The following is a 19,191-nucleotide window of genomic DNA, read 5'->3' as shown; positions in this document are numbered from 1 at the left end:
CCCTTTGGTCTTCGTGTCTTGCACAAGCGCCCTCGTCTAGCCCGCCGCGGCCGGCTTCTTTATCACATGGTCGGGTCTCTTTTGTGCCCTTGCCGCCCACGTTCCGGCCGAAATGTCTTTCTTCTCTGTGCCTAGTGTACATAATGTACCTACCTACCTACCTTGTGTTTGGGTACGTAGCGGCAATCCCGCCGAGTGCTACGACGTTTTGGAGTTGCTGCCGGATCGAGATCATCCCCCCCTCCAGCATCACCGGATACCAACAACATCAGCCATTGGAGGCCCAATTGCGGGCAGGAGCAGTCGAAGTCTGATTCAATGTTAGAAGTTGGGACTAAAAACAATTCTCCTAGGCAGTGTGGGTAATTGGTGTTCACAGGGGTGCTGCCGCGTCACGCTACCGAGTAGTGTAATAGGGCTGCCGGGATGCACAAGTTGAGAGGAGGGAGGTATGCGTCTGAACCATGGACTCACTCACCATTCCCGATGCCCGCTGAGATGAGTACGGCAATGGGGCGATCGAAAAAAGCTTGAGATGGCGAAGCAGTGAGCACCATGCGGTGGCTCTGCAGAGAAACAATTTTACAGGGGGCTGGAGATCCTTCCCTCTGTCAGTGTTTCGGACTGGTCTCCGGCCGTCTGACTCAAGCAAAGCCGTGAATGTCGAATCATGGCCAAGAACGAAGCCATACTGTGTGTACAAAAACAACTTTGTTCCCCTATTTGGCATTCAACACACGCACTCCGTTCCAAACCTTGAAGTCCATGGAAGGTCGCTTGGACCGTATTTTGATGGAGCTCTGCAAAGTGTAAAGCTTCGAGCGTCTGCCCCAATGGCTGTATTACCAAATTCCATAAAGAAATAAAGCTTCGTAGATAGCATAGCTTCTCGTTCTACTAGTGCAAAACCCTCCTTTCTCTCTCTCTCTCTCTCTCTCTCTCTTTCTCTCACTCATATATGCTTGGAGCGATTGAGGACCTTACAAGTGGAACGCGATGCAGACAGACACACATACCCACCCACCTAGGTGCATCGGTATGCTGGCAGATCCATACCATTCTGGGTACGTACCCAGAGTGCCAGTCCACCAGATCAAGAAGCAAAGCTCGAGTCGTGACAGTGGAATTACAGCAATCCAGCAGTACAGGTGGGCCCTGTTGCGCCGTCTGACGTGGTCAAGGGACCCCGCCATGCCCCTCCAAATTGATCGCCGCATAAACAGAACTGCAACAAACTTTGGACGGCCGCAACTGCGAAATTCAATTTCTTTCCCAAGTTTGGTTCGGCTCACTCAGGTACTCACTCACCTTACCTACCTAACCTAACCTTACCTTGCCTTCTTCCCTATCTAGGTTCCCCGCGATACTTTCTCTCTACACCTTCACCACTTGCCTCGCGTCAAAACTCACCAAGCCTCCTCTCCGCCGTCCGTCCGTTGACTCGAGCATTTCCTCCAAAATGTCGTCCATTATCGAGACCATACCCATCGATCACGTGCCCGCAGACCACGCCGTTCACATTGCCGTCTTCAAGGACGTTCAGAACGCCGCCTTTCTTCACCAGCAGCTCCTCGACCGCAACGCAGACTTCGAATATGCCCTAATTGATGCCTCCATCGCCGTCTCTAGAACCCACATTCTTGCTGCCGCCTTCAAGGCCGTGACCGCAAAGGTTGACGGTAGCCTCAAGACCCCAAACGTCCACTCCGAGCTCGTTGCCTCCCTGAGCTCTGCCAACAACGTGGGCTCTCTTATACCCCCCTTCTTGGTTATATCCCCATGTCTGACTTTTCTCTTCTTTCCAGATTGCCGAGGCCTACCGTCGATTCGGCATCAGCCCCTCTAGCAGAGACGTCATTGCAATCAAGATCAGCTCTCCTACCGCCGTGCCCTCCGCCGAAGAAGTAGAGCAACATCTCAGGGAGAATTTTCAGGGTACCCCGGTTCCCTTCACGGATGAATCCATCGCAACCTCGACAGACTGGGCCAAGGTCCGCAAGTACTATAAGCTAAACGGCCTTCCCTGGCTCGACGCCATCAAGGACGAGACGGAACGCAGGGAACAGCTGGAAACACTTGTGCTGGGAGCTATGGCACTGCGCACCGCATAGTATGCAGGACGCGTCGGCGTATGCCTCGGCGATTATAGGACGCGCCACTATACGAGATTGGGATGTTGTGAGTCATGTTCTCGTTGCTTCTTGATTGACGCTCGAGACATCTAACGGTACTTCTACGCCTAGGACCCAACTCCACGCAACCCAAGCAAGTTCCAAAATTCCAACAAAACCCCCAGCTCGTCTTCTTTATACAGATACCCCAAAGGCACATTTGGCTCTCCTCACCAACTCGCTCCACATGGCATCACGCCCATTCTGCGTGCGCTGCACCGCGTCACGGTTTTCGTGCGCTCTTCTCAACAGATACTTCATGCATTCGCCGGTTGACCCCCATACGAGATACTTGTACGCTTCAATGGCCCGAGCCTTACTCTGCTTTTCCTGCGCGTCTCTCGACTTGTTGGCCAAGACTAGCTCGCAGCTGATTTCGTCAGCCATCCCCTGGAGCTGCGCGAAGGCGACGTCGATCTTGGCCTCGCCGGCCTCGCAAATGTCCCGTGCACGCCTGACAGACTCGGCGTTATGCGACGCCAGGACCAGGCTGACGGGGGGCATCTCAAAGCCTCCGTGCAGGACGTCGCCCCATTGCTTTCTTAGCAGGCTTTCAGCAATACCATCGTAGCAGGCGTCCGTGCCGGCCTTGGTATCGTGGATGAGGTGTCTGGGATCAGAACCGATGTATGCGCCGCGCACCAGCTTCACGCCTAGCGTAAAGCCTTCGGTTTGTGCCGTCTGGAGGTGTCGCCGGAGGGTCTGCGGAGTCGATTTGAGGTATGCCTGGTATGTGCCGTAAATGACTGCTTGCCCGGGAACGGTGTTGTATATGCGCATATAGTTCAGGGTCCAGTCGTCGATACCAGGTTGGAGGGAGGCCTGTTCGGCATCGAACAGCAGGCGGACGCCGCGCTGAGCAGCAAGGGAGCAGATGGAGTCGATGGCGTCGGCCATGGCGGCGGAAGGGGGTAGACGCTCTGCAAGGGAATATAATGCTTGACGGCCAGCACCTGTGAACCTGTAAAAGTCACGATTAGCAGCCGCATCCTTCGGTGGCATTGCCAAGAGCTTGAACTTACTTGAGGGCAACAAAGTCCCCGGGTTGCGCCAACCTGACTGTCTCCATCGTCCCTTGAGCCCACGGGATGATCTCGTTCCGAACACACTCCGCCGCCTTTTCCCCCTCGCTGCACGCCGCCAGGTCCTGGGTCTGGGCCGCCGTCAGGACGACCTCCTTGGCGTAACCCAAAATGACGCCCGTGAAGCCAATGTCCTTGAGGCTGTCGATCGTCCGACCGACCTCGGCCGGGTTCTCGCCCGCACAGAACTGGGCATAAAAGGTGCTTTTCAGGAAGACGCGCAGCAGCGGATTCCTATCGGAGTCAAGGACGGGGTTGGTTGTGTGCGCGAGGACGGACATGATCCACAGCGACGGCGGCAGGAGAATCGGTGACGAGGAGACGGTCGTCGTGAGGAGGGAGCGGACGATCATGTGTAGCGGGAGGATGGAGAGTGGCGGTGGGGGCGGACGCATGGCGGGCGACGATGGGGACGTTGATGTTGGCGTTGGTGAGGATGCGGGCGACGATGTTGCGACCAGCAATTGGTCGTTAGAGGAGGACCTCTTTGTGGAGGAGTGAATTGATCGTCTCGTCGACATCATGGAAGCGTGGGCACAAGGTGGTTGCCGAGCCGGTGATGATGTAAGGAGTGACAGGAAGGCGGCGCTTGATAACCGTCTCACTGGAACTACAGTCTGTTGCCGAAGAGGTGCGAAGATGAGAGATACTCGGCTGGTGCTAGATATGCACGCCCTGTGCAGCGGGCGAGCCATCTGGATGAGCCCTGAGACACACACGACTAACACGCTGTGCGGGAGTCTAAAGTGAAGGGGGGAGGCGATCGATGACGATGAGCTATCAGATATGTACTTGTAGACAAATATCCGTGCTGGAAAGAGCTATCTACTCGACGACATGCAGGAATCCCGAGCGAGGGGAGGGAGACTATTATACTCGACGATCCAAGCCACCGTTTCCATCTCGCCGGTCTTTGCACGGCATCCGAACCCACCGATGTCCCCCAAGCCGCCTCGAGGACCGTGTCGTTATCTAAGGTTAACGTCAATGGGCGGTGCATCATGTATTGTCTTGCGGCGGACGGACAGATAGGGAGCGATAGCTCCAGTATCTTCGGCCAAGCCCCAAGCCCCCCCGCTATCTCTCCCACGGGCCGGTCACGTGGGCGCATTGTGTCATTAGAACAGCCGACTGTAGCCGCATGCGGATCGGACGGACAATTTGCGGCGATGCTCATAGACAAATCGACATAAGTCGGCAGTGACTATGAGATCGGGCAGGCATGTATAGCTCCGATGCGACCGGATTACACTGCCAATGATGCAGTCCGGTGACGAGCGGGTTTTTGTTGAACTGCCATCCTGGCTGCTTCCTAGAAGAAGGCCGAAGGCGGAGTACTGCGACACTGGTGTCCCGATTCTCTCAGACATTGGGCCGGCTGAGCGGCCGAGCTGTGTTCAACCGCGTGGCGCTGGGGTAGACAAGCGCCATCCTTCTCGTGATGGCTAGTTCACGCGGCTTCATCGCAGCACGGTTCCAGGCACGGAACCGACTCTTCCCTGGACATTGGCCCTTCCATAGTTGCCGATAATGCTGGGAGCAAAATCCGTAACTCATGCTTCTATTTTGCAACGTAATCTCCGTTTTGAGGGAAAACCATGATTAACCCTCGTGCGGCTGGCTGGGCTCCGTCGCCTTGCCGGATCCGAAGCGACGGCGGACAAAGTCGACGTATCCGATGGGGCGGCCGCGCGCGAAACCAACGACGTCTTGCATCCCGCCGTATACCAGGCCGAAGAGGAGCCCGTATCTTGCTGTTCGAGCCGCGGTAGGGAGAGAGAAACGGTCTAGAATAGGTCACTGTGTCAGCAAGGATCCTACACGCGAAGTCTCGAGACGGAAGGCTGCTGCAACTTACTCCAGAGACTAAAGCTGCCGGCCACTGTCAAACTGGCCAAGATGGTGCTGAGGAGGTCGGTCTTGCCGCGATACCGGTCAACGGTGGTTTCGAGACTAAACGCCAGCAAAGTCCAGAAACTGAGTCGGGAACCCATGCGGATCCCCTCGCGGAGACCTCCCTGCATGGCGTGGTAGTTTTTGCTCTTGTGGTAGAGATACCAGCCCGTCGTGGTTGTCGGCATCTTGTGCGCGTGCTCGGCGCGGAAACGCAATTGGGCGGTCCGGCCGCCGTGGGCCAGGCCCAGAGTCGCTCCGATGCCAAAGCCCACCATGCCGGCGAGGGGAATACGAGCCGGTGTCGGTATTGATAGGCGGGACTCGGAGGGCTTTTGGTTAAAGTTGAGGCGTTCGGCCATGGTCATCTCGGGTCGTTCGGCCATGGTGCTGGGTGAGCTTTGCCTGGGGTTCAGCTACGAGCAGTGTCTCTAGGTCTCTGGACAAGAATGTTCCCCAAGAAAGTTAACGAAGGTTTGAGCCCGTTGGGTGGGTATTCTAGGGGGATTCGGCAAGGCCAAAGGGAAAGTCACTCTCTCGGCGACGGGAGTTGTGGTGTTGGAAATAACCGGCGACTTGCAGTGGATACAGTCTCTTCTGCCCGCCTTCGTAGAGGAGGAATTGGCTTCGGCCTGGGATACCTCACTGTGAGGAGCTTGGACCCAAGGGCCAACACGGCGCTTCTTTGTGGGTCTCATGAAGCAGGTCACGCAGTCATGTGACTTCGCATTTCGAGGAAAGTGCTGAAGGTGCCCCGCTTACGCCGCCCACGCGGGGCTCTTTGCCCCTGTTCGCGCTGCCGCTGCTCAGTAGGCTGCAGTTGCCTATTCATCTACGTCCGCCAGCCAGCCTTCAAACTGCAATCCCACCAGAACGGGGTTCAGCCTCCAAGAAACTAAAAAATATATCCTCCGATCATTTTGCAAGGCGACAACCGATTTTTTCAACATGGTAGGATCATCCCGAGCTCCTTGGCTGACCCTCAAGCATCTCGGCCAACGAAGCTGACCCTCTTCGCAGCAGCTTGACGACACTTTCTTGTCAGTGCGATTCAAGTACGGTGCCCACACCATCTTGATGTTTGTCGACGGACAGCAGAAGTTTTCAGAGATCACAACCTCGCTGCTGGAGGTGCTCCGCGACCGGTTCCCCAATGGCCTCACAATTAGTCACACGTCTCCCGAGACAACAGCACTCCCAGAGACAGATGTGCAGCTGGCCTATGCGCTGCCAGTGAATGCGACCGACCTGACACAAGGATGGAGGAACATCAAGGCTGGCGACAATGACATTCCGGTTGCCAAAGGACTGAAAGACAATTGCGTGGTGGCATTTTCCTTTGATACGGACGAGCCCGAGTTTGTAGCCGACATACCGAGTCTGGATGAGGAAGTGGAGGACGAGGAAGGCATGGGATCCGACGCATGATTGGGTTATAAGACTATGGCATTGGTGCATGGCGTTATAGCGAAGGGATTCACGACACGATGATCTGTCTGCCCTGGACGGGCACACAGGAAGAAGCGTGGTGGCTGATTGACCACGAGAATAGCTATGTTGCTCGACGCAGACCTCGGCGTGCATTGAAGGTCAAGATGATTCGAATAGGCCGGGAGGCCAGAGTTGTCCAAATGAAGGCGACGACGGGCAACTGCAAATAGAGGGGGGTGGTTCGTTCGCAAACACCTGACTCATCTCACGGACGACTCCAGAGTGAGCAAAAACCCACCGATGTAGTGCAACTAGCTCTGGAAAAGGGTCGTTTGCGGCTTCCTGGGTCTATATGATGCTTCATTCATTTGATAGTGACAGAAATCCCCAGATAGGTAGGCACCTATTTACGAAGGCAAAGGTATGGTAGTCCACCACATAAGACAGTTGTCGAGGACAGTGTCTAGGACAGATGACGTCGGTGGTCTGGACCGAACCAAACTAGAAAATGGGGGCTTTCCCGTCTCCACTACACCCCAGTCACAGTGCTCTAAAGTGGCACTCACTGTAGTAGACCCTCCCTCCCAGTTGGACCCCTTTTCCTCTTCCCCATGCGGCTATGCCACCCCCCAAGAAGCAAATTGCGACGAAAGGCCCTTCGAGGTGGCAGTTTGCTGTCAACAACACAACAACTGACTAAAACCCATCCTTTGCGTTAGTCCTCAACAAAGGAGGTTCGACACATATTCACAGCTGCAGTGTCGCCGGCTTCTGCCCCATGCTGCCGTCTACATGTCCCACGTGGCCCTCCTTCGCCATGGCCTCCGCCTCCTGCTGCCGCTGGCGTTGATCTCAACATTCTACCTCTATCTTTACCCCGTCTTTCTTGGGTGCGCCTTTCCTGTTCCTCCAACCGCTGCCCGTGCATCGTCCAGCAGTCCGAGCGACGTCGATGTCGCAGACACAGGCATCGCTGCCTTCCTCGAAGCTGCGCGACACCACGTCTCTCTTCCGATCCCCCTCCGACCCAGCGACGCCCGACCCGCGCCTTTCCGTCTACTCGCGCTCGGCGACCCCCAGCTAGAAGGCGACACGTCCATCCGAAAGCACAGTGGTCCCATCTTCCCTCACGCGAGGAGCCTATGGTCGCATGTGACCTTCCAGTCGAGTCACTCGCTGCGCCAGCGCATCCGTCAGTCGCTGCACGACGCCGTCGATGTGTTTCTGGAGGACCTCTTCGACGAGCTCGAGTCGATCCGTAAGCGCATAGATCTGTTTGGCAACGACTTTTACCTCGCACACATCTATCGGACCGTACACTGGTGGACTCGCCCTACCCACGTCACAGTGCTCGGGGATTTGCTGGGCAGCCAATGGATTGGTACAGAAGAGTTCCGCCGTCGCGGCCGTCGGTACTGGGACCGCGTCGTGCGAGGCGCCGAGAGGGTCCCAGACGAGGCGGCCGCCTACCCGGCCATGGAGTATGATCTCACAGACTACTTGTCGCCGTCTGGCGAGCCTTCCCTCGAGTGGCCGCGCCGTGTCATCAACGTGGCCGGCAACCACGACATCGGCTACGCTGGCGACATCAACCAGGACCGCTTCGGACGTTTCGAGCGCCTCTTTGGCAAGGCGAACTACGAGCTGCGATTCGAGCTCCCAGTCCAAGACCCCAACGTCAACGCCACCCTTGTCGACGATGAAGAAAACCCCGAATCCGATCGTCTCCCACCCGAGATTCGCGTCATTGTCCTCAACGACATGAACCTCGATACCCCGGCCAAGGATGCGACATTACAGGATGCTACCTACGCCTTCATCAACTCCGTCATAGAGACCTCGGCGGCCGTCGAGTACAGCGGCCATTTCACCGTCGTGCTGACCCATATCCCCTTGTACAAGCCTGAGGGTGTCTGCGTAGACGCGCCCTTTTTCGACTTCCACGGCGAGCACGATGGTGGCGGTGTCAAGGAGCAGAATCTGCTCTCAGCTGACGCCAGCAAGGGTTTCCTCGAGGGCATTTTCGGTATGAACGGCAACAAGGAGGCGCCCGGCAACGGCAATGGTCGCCGCGGCGTCATCCTGAATGGCCACGATCACGAGGGCTGTGACACGTTCCACTACATCAATCAAACGGACGGAGACCAGAGCACCGACCGCGCTTGGCAGGTCGAGACATGGGCGACGGCGAAGGGCCGAGGCGTCGTCGGTGCTGCTGGCGTGCCAGGCCTCAGGGAGATCACGGTCAGGAGCATGATGGGCGACTTTGGCGGCAACGCTGGCCTGCTCAGTGCCTGGTTCGACGAGTCCACCTGGAGTTGGAAGTTTGAGTACGCCACGTGCGCCCTAGGAACCCAGCACCTTTGGTGGCTCATTCACATTGTGGACCTCGTCACACTCGTCGCCGCCGCTGCCTACGTCGTTTTGTCCGTGTTGGAAGCAAGCAAGCAGGACCTCGTTGCTGTTGCATCGTCGTCGAGTGTCGAAGAGAAAAAGAAATTGGCTCAAAACGGGGTGGCCAAGTCATCATAGTCATGTTGCTCAAATACCCGGCAGGGATAGACGCCTTGTCTCAATTCTAGTATACAATCTCATTTTGTAGAACAATTCGCAATAACATGCGATAATTTCTTACGAGCGTGCGGCATGCTTTATGAGCTCTAGTTCCCATTTTTGCTCTGTCGTCGTGACAACCGCTCATCACTCGCCATTACATATTGCGATGAGTTTCCATCACTCTGGACAACTTGTGTTCCCCTCGAATATTTCTAGCGATATAGGCGCAGCGCGGGCACCCGAGCTCCATCTTCCAAGTACATTGCTCAAGGGTTTCGCCGGCTTGAGGCGACACAAACCACTGCCATACCGGGCAACGCCCCATTGCGATCGCCCTGTCTGAATTGGACTGCGCGCCGCTGAGGCGAGAACCAGGAACAAGTCAGTGCCATGCCGTGTACTCCAAATGAGTAACCAGCTGAGAGGGCAGCAATGTTGTCCAGAGCCTTCAGATTATGCTGCATGCCTGAAATACTGAGAAGTGTCTCACGCCAAGCGCCGTGGGAAGTGCAATATCAGCCCATGCCAGTCGAACGTCTGCTCTAGAGTCCTCTGTGTCATCGATGTGGTTGAACGCGTCCCCATCACGTCTCGCAAACAGGAAGATCCTGTGGCCGCGGGCCACGTCCTGTCGCATGCTCATGCGCGCGTTTTTGCAGCCTTTGTCCTGCCCACCCCCTACCCTCCCTTGCTGGCTAACCTCATGGTGCCCTGTGTACCGGGAGCGAAGAGACGAGAGATGCCATAATGGGGTTTCTATAAGTGTTGCGCCGTTGCTGCCACGCCATGTGTTTTGGTCATACCCGTGTCACCCCATCAGCACGACCCAGGACAGGAACCGATGAGGCGTTTGACCGTTTGTGACGCCATTCCAGACTTGAGGCTGGCGCTGTAGTCCTCTGATATTTCTCGGAGGTACTCATCCGAATTCGAGGCTGTTTGTGTCTCCTAACACCGTCGCCGTGGGGTTTTCGTCACAAGGTCTCGGGACTGGTTTGACGAAACTGCCACAGAGCGCGGGAGCAAACCATGAAGCACATGATCCGGCTGTGATACTGCGAGGCATCGAAACACGCAAGGAGGGAAAGGAGACAGGACAGTTCGACACTCACTTGATGCTCGAGCCGACAACTACATAATCCCACTGGGCGACGACGGACATAAAGCTGCCACAAAGACCCATGCAACAGCCCGAGGCTTTCAAAATTATCACCAGAGAACACCACGATCAAACCCCCTCGACGCTATTCTCCTTTGAGTCCCTTTCCAGGCCTCAAGCTTTTGCTTACAACATCCGTCTCGCCTCTTACGATGATGCGCTTCATTAAACTTACACTTGTCACCCTCCTCGTGAGACACGGTCTCGCTGTCCCGACCAAATATCAGTCAGGCGGAAACTCGTTAGCCAAGGAGATCGACCCGCTCATCGCCGCGGGTAGGACGGCGCCCTTTAACCCGAACTGGAACTATTGTCAGACAAAATGCAATTGCGCAAAAAGATTCGACAAGTCCACGCAGAGAGACGAGTGAGCAATCCCATTGCAAAAGAAAGCGCCATTCCATGGCGATGTTGGGATACGTCGATGGCCCAGTTTATTGACCTTGGGACAGGTTCTTCCAGTGCATCACAGACCCCAACTGTGAACAGTGTGCGAGGGACGGCATGAGCCCTCCCCAAGCATGAGCAGAGAGACCTTCCGTGAAGAGCGGGACGAGACCCTAAGAGCTTACTGAAAGCATGGGTGTATAAGCATTGGGAATGGTTCAGACGGATCAGATCGCTGGCTGGACGAGATACCCTCTCAGATGGAAAGTTGTACGGCGGGGAGAGGCTGAGGACGAGAATTGGATACAAGAAAAAGATGGCGAGAAATAAACAAGTAACTCTACGCAGATGATAGCACTGATTTGCTTGTGTATCGGTGGAAGATGCCTAAGAGATTCGGATAACGCTCCTTCAACTCACCATCCACCGCTATTGTGTTGTGAACAACCATAAACAAGCACCGGTACAAGAGCTAGGGTTTCTGGAGATGGAATTGTTTGGTCAACCCACACTTTTCCCCCCAAATGATGGTCTAAGGTAGTGTAGTATACAACGTTTCGTACATACGCAGACCCACGCGTCGTCAAGTCTATGTGCAAGTGGAGGCGCCTCCCCGCCGCCCAAGCCTGCCTTGATAATACAAATACAGATAGTTTTGGTAAGAGGAGTGAAGAAAGTGGTGGTGGTGGTGGTGGTGGTGGTGGTGATGGTATACTGCACCGTTGGTGCTTATTAGCCCGGGGATTGGATGAGTGAAGCACCCCTTTTTACTGCTTCTTGTTGGCGTCGTCACCCTTGACGAACCACCCGCCGAAGGAACCCATCATGTTCTGCATGGCCTCCTGCTGGGCTTTCTCTTGCATGGCAGCCTCTTCCTTGAGCCACTTTTCACCGTTTTCACGGATCTCCTTCTCGAGCAACTCGTAGTTGCGCTGACCACGCTCGCGCGCAATATCTTGGAGCATCTTGCCCTGGGCAAGAGCCTCATGGGGGTTTTGCTCGCCGTCAGGGGACACCATCAGACTCATGTTAGACGGCTTGAGGCCGAGCATGCCGCCGAGCATACCCATGCCGGATGGTGCCTTCTTCTTCTTGGCCTCGACCTGCTTGTTAAACTCGGCTCGTGCAATGGCCTCGCGGCGGGCGAACTCGGTAGGGATATGCTTGCCCTCGAAGGACTTGAGGACCTTACGAACATCGCCGTACTGCATCGTGTGGATATACTCGAGGAACGGAATCAGGCTGACGAGCTCCTTGTCCTTCGAGTCGCCCGTCCACTTGGGCAGGACGATGGCGTTCTCGGGCTGGTTCTGGACATGTTTCTCGCTGGTATCGAGAATGATGACCTTGGACAGATCACGGTTCAGGTACGAAAGATCCTGTGCGATAGTTAGCGTCGGGGGCAAGTACCATTTGGGGTGGGGGGTAGACTACGAACCTTGACAACCTCTCCGTCCTTGTACTTGGTTGCCTCCCGGTAGAGGGGCCACATGATGAAGCGGAAGGGATCGAGCTTCCTGACGAGGGGCTCGCCAATGGCGAAGGGAACGCTGGTGAAGAGAACCAGCTCATAGTACTGGCTGAGGTATCGCAGGAAGTAGTCGACGCCGGGCCGCTTGGCCACTCTCCAGCCGTGCTCGCGAGTCCATTCGCTGTGGACGAGCATGTCCTCCAAGCTGATACACAGGGTGTAAGGACGCTCGAACGACGGGTCAGGGTCGGGGAGAAGCTTCTCGAAGGCAGGCTCCTGGTAGTAGTTCATGAAGTCGCCCGTGCGAGCAGTGACTCTGGCCCACCAAGCACCAAAACTCCAGCCGTTGGGCGCAGTCTCGGCATGCCTAGCCTCCTCTTCCTTGTCATCCCAGTTGCGTCCGAGATAGACTACACCGGCGGCGCTGAAGCCGATGAAAGCGAGGAACATGCGACTTGCAAATTGCTGGCGCTTCTTGTCTGTCGACGAAACGTATGCCGAATCGGGAAGCTCTCCACGGCCGCGGCCACCACCCTGAGCGACGGCATCTTCCTCGGCCATGGCAGCGAGAGCCGCCTTGTTGGTCGCGCCGGACATCTCGTAGGCTAGGGTGGAAGGAATACCCTGGGTGAGGTCGGGCAGAGGGCCTGTAGGCGCGGCCGGTTCGGGAGCTTCTGTCGCATCGGCGGCATCTGGCTTGGCGTCGGATTTGGGGGTCTGGGTCGAAGAGGTTTTTGATGACGCTTCGGCAGCCTCCTCGTAGGCTGCTTGATAGTCGGAACTCGACGAAGCTGGGGTCTCGGCTTCGCCTGGCGTTGACCCGGCAGGCTTCTGCTGGTCACTAGGCGTCCCGGAAATGGGGTCCTTCGGCTTGTTGTCATGGGCGAAAGTTCTGCTCCATGATGAAGCTAGAAATTGGGGTCTCCCGGCTGGTGTCGCGACGGAGCGGTAGAGCTGCGCCGCAGTCGGCTGCAGACGCGCGATCCGAGCTGCCCTCGACAGCATGGCGTTTCAAATGCCAAAGTTGTCGTTTTCTACGTGTGCGAAGGGTACCTGGTGTTGCCTTTCGATTCCGATGTCGAACGGGCAAGTGGGAATTGGATGCGCCAGCTGACAGGTAACAGACTGGTGCTGGCGAAACACTGAGCAAGGTCGAGTGTGGAGTGTGGGCTTAGAGATATTCCTCACGAAGGCGCTAGAAATTTTCGAAGAGAAAGCACCACCTCGCATCTTTTTGGCAGGGAATGAATGACCACACTGGCAAACAGCCCCCCCCAGGGGAGCACCGTGCGGGTGGTGGGTGCACGGCTACATACCTCGACAGCTTCCGTCACATTGGTCGGGGGGGGGGGGCGGATTGAGAAGGTTCAAGTGCACTGATCCATCCTCCCTGCAAGAGGTTGAGCTCCAATTGGACCAGGGGAGAGATGGAGCTCGCTCTTTCTTGCATGTTTGTTGCCGAACACCTTCCGGTCTCCGAAACCTCACATCGCCGGGCAGTACCTGTACGTACCGCTCAGTCGATCCATACAGTGTCGAGGCAGAAAACTCGTCACTTTTCTAAGTAATGCCCCACAGAGCTCTCCTCTCTCCAACTGGCAATGAGGTCATGCTCAGTGCAGATACCGACGTTCCAACCCGGTCCTCAACTGATTGACACTGTCAGATCGGCTGAGTCAGCGACACTAAAACACGGCACCCTAGGGAATCGGCTCACGTGCGAACCTTGTCCGAGTGGGAATGGTGGAAAGCGACCGATTCCCTTCGCTGGCTGCGAGTGACCTTTGATGCATGAGGTGCTAGCCGTCCGTCCTGCTGCAACTGCTCCCCTCCGTGTCTGTCCCATCATTAAACTGCGTCCAACCCCCGATACCTGCCCTTAAACTCTCCTACAACACTGCTTTCTGCTGCATTCTCCAAGAACAGGTCTCTCGATTGTCGATACATTTCCCTGAACCGCCGTGGAACCCTATAACATCCTGACCGCTTCTGCCAACACAAGCTCAGTCACAATACACGCATACACCGTCAACATGGCTGTCGCGTGTGGTGAATTCTAGAGGGTGGTCCCCCAGTTTGCTGTATTGATCACAATGGGACCACCCTTTGTGATTTGCTGCGTCCTCCGAGACTATCTGTCGACCTGCTTGACCTAAACATACAATACCGACTTTCAAAGTTATTGAAATCTCTGCACATAGCCACTCGACACCATACCCCTTGGCGACAAACACCCCGCCACCCCGCCACTGCCGTCGCTCCCGACGAAGACTACGAATACCACGAATACCTTCAACGAGACGCCTCAAGTCAACCTAAGAACAAAAGTCGAGTATTCAGAAGGGACCCATTCTCGAACAATTGCCACATCAGGTATCGACAGAATGGTTCGTCGTGGCGGCAAGTCGTCCCGCGCCGCGGGCCCGTCGCTCGACCCGACGCCGATCCCCTCCACCCTTACGACTCCCCTGAGTTCAGCCTACCCTTCGACATACACTTCCGAGGCCGAGTGGGATGCCCTCGGTGACAGTATTAGCTCTCTGACCCTGAGCGAGAAGAGGGCAGCCAAGAGAAGAGCGAAGCCTTTCCCCTTCATGGCGCTGCCGTCTGAATTGCGCCTCAAGATCTACGACTACTACTTCGAGGGTGGCGGCGAAGTCATTGACCTCGACCCGGACAATTACAAGAACTTTCACAAGAAGCTTGGAATTCAACGGACCTGCCGCACCATCTACCGCGAAGTCTCCCACTACTTTTACAGTAGCCGCTCGTTTCGCATCTTCCCGACCCACCCGGGCAAGTATTTCAAGACCAAGAAGCCCCTTCTTGCCCGCATGAAGCCGAGCTCGCGATCTCTCATCACATCGCTGGAGCTTCGTCTTGGGCCTGGGTGGTCCAAGCCCCCTCGGGGATGGATCGTCACACCCGCCCTTGGCCTCAATGAGTGCGTCAATGTCCGTCGTCTAACTGTCATGGTCGAATGCGACCCTAGTGATGGCATCTTCAATGGGTTTCGTCGCTCACATGGGTTTTACGAATCCTTCAGCCAATCCCTTCTCATTGAGGTATTGAACCAAATGCCCTGGGTTGACACCGTCACCTTCGACGCGTGGTCTAGTGTCAAGAAGTCAGGCGCCATGATGCGAGGACTTCTCGATGTGACTGCGGCGAACAACCGCAAGATCAGATGGGGTCCCGAGAGAGGATGGACCGACGGTCCCGACGAAGAGGACAAGGTCGGTAATCTGGTGCTGGTACCTCCGGCATCGGAGTTTAACACGTCCAGTATGGGCGTACTGGTTATGGCTTGAGAGCATAGTGGTAAAAGTCCGTTTTATCTGTGTCAGGGCTCTTGCTTTCTTCCTCTTTTCGATGCAACTGTGATTTCGGGCTCAGGTTTTCGGCATGGATGGGATTTGACGGAATGAAATGGAAGTAAAGCTGCGGACGGGGGTTTCGAATTGGAGTCATCAAGACAGTAAAGTCGACCGATCTCACTCTTCTCTCTTGCGACGAGACTGTAACACTAGCATGATGAGAAATGAAAGACACGAACATCAAACCAAGACCTGCCCTGCCCTGCCCTGCCCTGCCCCGATTGAATCGACGTTCCGTTGTCTGAGTTGAGGCTCCAAACGATCGACTGTGAATCTCTCTTTCTGGAATCGAAAGCCTAGAGTCCATACAGACTGCCAATATTGGCAGCGTCGCCAATCACTTTCTTATCTGTCGCACCTCTCGATGCCGCTAGCAAGTTTGGTCTGTCATATGACCAGTCAGATCTACCGTCCGCACAGGATTGACTCTCGGTACCCCGCGTTTTCAGTCCCTGCCAATAGAGTTCACCAACGCAAAGTGCAATAGTTGATCTGCCAAGCAAGATGCCACATCCATGCCGAAGCTCTGTTTGGTTTCGAGACCATTCTCATGTTGGCTTTCACACCACTCAAGACTTGGGGGAGCCAAAGCTTCCCCGCGATTTCAAAAGGGGACTGTGCGGGCCTTGCCTGGGCGGGCTCTGGGCTTTGGGTTCTGGGCTCTGGTTCTCTGGATTCCAGGGGTTCAGAGGCGCCCGAGCTTTTAGAGGACCGGGGCCCGGACGCCGACACACCGACGCCCGGCCCCACCATCCCACCTTGCGGCAAGGCCTTGTGCGCATTCCAAAATTTTGGTCTTGCTCTGCTCTTGCAGTCGCGCAGCCTCGTTACGTGTCGCAACATCTGCACTGCAGCTCTCAGCAACATCCTAAGAAATTCTGCGCGCTTTTCCGATAGACGCATTCCACTTTGGAAAATTCTTCGTCTACTGCGAACCGACCGATTACGATTCAAAAAATGCCTCTCGACACATCGACCTACTCTATGGCGCTGCTGCGCGTCGATGGCCGCCGATGGAACGAGCTCCGACGGCTGCACGCCCAGATCCGGACACAAGACGCCGCCGATGGCTCTAGCTACCTCGAGATGGGACACACCAAAGTCATGTGTGTCGTGACCGGTCCGACCGAGCCCCAGCGTCGCGGAGGTGCGGGCGGCCAGTCCAAGGAGGCTGCCGTCACCGTCAACCTCGTCGTCGCCGGCTTTAGCTCTGTCGACCGCAAGAAGCGGGGCCGCAACGACAAGTGAGTCTATTAGAAAGAGAGAAAAGCCCATTGGTGGATCTGTCTCTGTCTCTGACCACCGGACAACTGCAGGCGAACACAGGAACTCGAGGCCACCATTGCCAAAGCCGTCTCGGCGAACCTTCACACCCACCTCTTCCCCCACAGCAGCATTTCCATCTCTCTACACGTACTGTCGCAAGACGGTTCACTGCTGGCCGCCCTCCTAAACGCTTCGACACTTGCCCTCATCGATGCGGGTATTCCAATGACCGACTACATCGCTGCGTGCACGGCGGGTTCGACTTCGACATATGCAGCTGCCGATGACGGTGCAGATCCTTTGCTGGATCTCAACACCCAAGAGGAGCAGGAATTGCCGTACATGACGGTCGGAACTCTGGGTTTGACGGACCGCGTTGCTGTCCTGGTGTGCGAGAGTCGCGTCCAGGTCAGCCGTCTGGAGGGCATGCTTGCGGTTGGTGTGGATGGATGTAAACAGGTACGGCAGTTTATGGACCGCGTTGTCAAGGAGAAAGGTCGGCAGATGGTGCAAGAGGGTGTGGTGGAAAGAGGTACTGGCTTGGATCTGGAGATGGAATCATGAAATGGCTCGTCCATGGACTGCATTGACCGCAGGAGCGGGAACGCCACATTGATAATGGTCAGATTTCCTATCGCATTACTATTTTACAGTCACGACTAACCATGCGTGCAGGGTTCAACATTCAGAAAGAGGATTTTACAGCTCATCGTGGGGAGCGGGAGCCTCAGACGGCGTCTCTTTGGGCGCCTCAGTCTCGGGCTCAGGGGTAGGCTCCGTGGCAGCAGTGGAGGCAGTGCTTTCCTTTGTAGGCTCGGTGTTGACCTCCTCGACTACCACACCCTCGGGGAGCTTCTGCTTGGCGCCCTCGCCCAGGCGAATAGCATCAATCCAGCTCTCGACGCTCACGACATCGAACTCGCCCTCGTAGTGTCTCCACCAGCCGCGGCGGGCGTTCACGGCAACGATCTCAATGTCACTACCAAGACCAAGGCTCTTTGTAACGGTAGTGGCAGCGGTGTTGTCGCTGGGGACAGAGTAGAAGGGGAAGATCTTTCGCTGGTTCTGGGCGTACTTGTGGGCGAGCTCCGACAGGCTGGTAAGGGCCTTCTCGGTCTTTTCGGTCTCCGTGGAGGGCACAAAGGCCAACACACAGGTATGGGACTTGGCGCTGAGGCACTCTGCCTGGAGCTTTTCGGGGGTGTCGGCAATAGGCAGAGGAGGAAAGACGTTGGTGACGGGGGCGGCCTGCTCCGCAGAAGGGCTCTCGGTGGGTGTCTCGGGCTCGGGGGTAGCCTCCTCTGCTGCGGCTGTACTGGTGCTCGACTTGGCGGACGCGGATTTGCTCTTGTCGGCCTTTTTCTTGTCACTCTTGGGCGCAGGGTCTGGGTTCGGCGAGGCGACTTGGGAAATGAAAGAAACCAGACCGTCCTTCTTCAGCTCTCCATCGTAGACGATAGGCTCCTTGTCACCACCTGGCAGGAGCACCAGGGTCGGGAACGACTTGACACCGAACTTTTCAACTGCCTTGGCCTCCTTGCTGCGTACCTGACCGATTGAAACTGCATCGAGGAAGTCGATGGCGACGCTACGGAGGAGAGCGCTGGTGGTGCCCTTGTCAGTGAACAGGATGGCCTTTGGCTTTTCTCCCTCGAGGAAGGAGTCGAGGTCCTTGTCGGTAACTCGCTTGACGTGGTTTGTGATTTTGTCGACGACGGCCTCGACAATGCCGGTGGCGGTCCGGGGCCCCTGGTAGTCCTCAACAACAGGCTTACCGGGCTTCTTGCCTGGTCTGAAGATCTTGAGGGTAGGGAACCCCTGAACCCCAAACTGGCCGCATAGAGGCTTGTTCGAATCCTCGTCGCAGTCGACGGCGGCGACCTTGGCCAGTCCATTGAGGTTCTTGGCGGCCTTCTCGTAGGCGGGCTTAAGGTTCTGGCAGTGACCGCACCAGGGGGCGTAGAACTCGACAATCTGTTGGTAGAAGCCTAGTCAGCGAAATGGCCAGACGCGAGGCAGTCAGTGTGAGTAGCTGAAGTTTGGCGTACCGAGGTGTAGTTGGACTTTGCAATCAAGCTGTCGTAGTTTTTGGCATCGACCTGGAGGACGGCAGAGCTCTTGGGGTACATGCCTGCCTGGACACTAGGCAAAGCCGAAAGGACGGCGGCACCCGCGGCGAGCAGAGTGGGGTGATGCATCGCGGTGGATATAGAGTTAAGCAGTGTGTGGGGTGGTAAAGGTGACAGAGAGCCTGTGTATGTGTTGGAGAGAGAGAAACGGGAGGAAAAGAGGGAAGAAATAAGGAAGGTAAAACCAGTCGCGGAAAGGCGTGGGATTAAAAAGTTAGAGCATGGAACTAGGTTCAGACAGGTGAGAGAGCTCTTGACTCCTCGGCATT

The 19,191-nt window shown here is 56.1% G+C and overlaps 9 protein-coding genes across 9 annotated transcripts; 5 read left to right on the top strand and 4 right to left on the bottom strand.

Moving 5' to 3' along the window:
- Positions 1-1,459: 1,459 nt before the first annotated feature.
- Positions 1,460-2,111, top strand: CH63R_05368 (Protein cgi121; the record flags this gene model as incomplete). Its single annotated transcript, XM_018300343.1, has 2 exons — positions 1,460-1,741; positions 1,806-2,111. The coding sequence occupies 2 exons, from the start codon at positions 1,460-1,462 to the stop codon at positions 2,109-2,111; spliced, it is 588 nt and encodes a 195-aa protein (XP_018158193.1).
- A 195-nt stretch (positions 2,112-2,306) lies between these two features.
- Positions 2,307-3,648, bottom strand: CH63R_05367 (Proline dehydrogenase; the record flags this gene model as incomplete). Its single annotated transcript, XM_018300342.1, has 2 exons — positions 2,307-3,132; positions 3,194-3,648. The coding sequence occupies 2 exons, from the start codon at positions 3,646-3,648 to the stop codon at positions 2,307-2,309; spliced, it is 1,281 nt and encodes a 426-aa protein (XP_018158192.1).
- Positions 3,649-4,855: 1,207 nt separating this feature from the next.
- On the bottom strand, positions 4,856-5,532 carry CH63R_05366 (uncharacterized protein; the record flags this gene model as incomplete). Its single annotated transcript, XM_018300341.1, has 2 exons — positions 4,856-5,040; positions 5,112-5,532. 2 exons carry the CDS (start codon positions 5,530-5,532, stop codon positions 4,856-4,858), a joined length of 606 nt encoding a protein of 201 aa, XP_018158191.1.
- A 562-nt stretch (positions 5,533-6,094) lies between these two features.
- CH63R_05365 (uncharacterized protein) lies at positions 6,095-6,574 on the top strand (the record flags this gene model as incomplete). Its single annotated transcript, XM_018300340.1, has 2 exons — positions 6,095-6,097; positions 6,167-6,574. 2 exons carry the CDS (start codon positions 6,095-6,097, stop codon positions 6,572-6,574), a joined length of 411 nt encoding a protein of 136 aa, XP_018158190.1.
- A 795-nt stretch (positions 6,575-7,369) lies between these two features.
- On the top strand, positions 7,370-9,109 carry CH63R_05364 (Polarized growth protein; the record flags this gene model as incomplete). Its single annotated transcript, XM_018300339.1, has 1 exon — positions 7,370-9,109. The coding sequence occupies one exon, from the start codon at positions 7,370-7,372 to the stop codon at positions 9,107-9,109; it is 1,740 nt and encodes a 579-aa protein (XP_018158189.1).
- Positions 9,110-11,446: 2,337 nt separating this feature from the next.
- Positions 11,447-13,155, bottom strand: CH63R_05363 (NLI interacting factor-like phosphatase; the record flags this gene model as incomplete). Its single annotated transcript, XM_018300338.1, has 2 exons — positions 11,447-12,058; positions 12,118-13,155. 2 exons carry the CDS (start codon positions 13,153-13,155, stop codon positions 11,447-11,449), a joined length of 1,650 nt encoding a protein of 549 aa, XP_018158188.1.
- Positions 13,156-14,534: 1,379 nt separating this feature from the next.
- Positions 14,535-15,461, top strand: CH63R_05362 (3 exoribonuclease family protein; the record flags this gene model as incomplete). The annotated part of the gene is made up of 1 exon (XM_018300337.1): positions 14,535-15,461. One exon carries the CDS (start codon positions 14,535-14,537, stop codon positions 15,459-15,461), a length of 927 nt encoding a protein of 308 aa, XP_018158187.1.
- Positions 15,462-16,484: 1,023 nt separating this feature from the next.
- Positions 16,485-17,357, top strand: CH63R_05361 (3' exoribonuclease; the record flags this gene model as incomplete). The annotated part of the gene is made up of 2 exons (XM_018300336.1): positions 16,485-16,771; positions 16,844-17,357. 2 exons carry the CDS (start codon positions 16,485-16,487, stop codon positions 17,355-17,357), a joined length of 801 nt encoding a protein of 266 aa, XP_018158186.1.
- Positions 17,358-17,492: 135 nt separating this feature from the next.
- Positions 17,493-18,991, bottom strand: CH63R_05360 (Disulfide isomerase; the record flags this gene model as incomplete). Its single annotated transcript, XM_018300335.1, has 2 exons — positions 17,493-18,767; positions 18,842-18,991. 2 exons carry the CDS (start codon positions 18,989-18,991, stop codon positions 17,493-17,495), a joined length of 1,425 nt encoding a protein of 474 aa, XP_018158185.1.
- Positions 18,992-19,191: the final 200 nt, after the last annotated feature.

This window comes from Colletotrichum higginsianum, chromosome 4 (genome assembly GCF_001672515.1).
Source record: "Colletotrichum higginsianum IMI 349063 chromosome 4, whole genome shotgun sequence".
NCBI classification, from domain to species: Eukaryota; Fungi; Ascomycota; class Sordariomycetes; order Glomerellales; family Glomerellaceae; genus Colletotrichum; species Colletotrichum higginsianum.
Note: the sequence above shows the minus strand (reverse complement) of the source record. Positions and strands in the feature narration are given on the sequence as shown.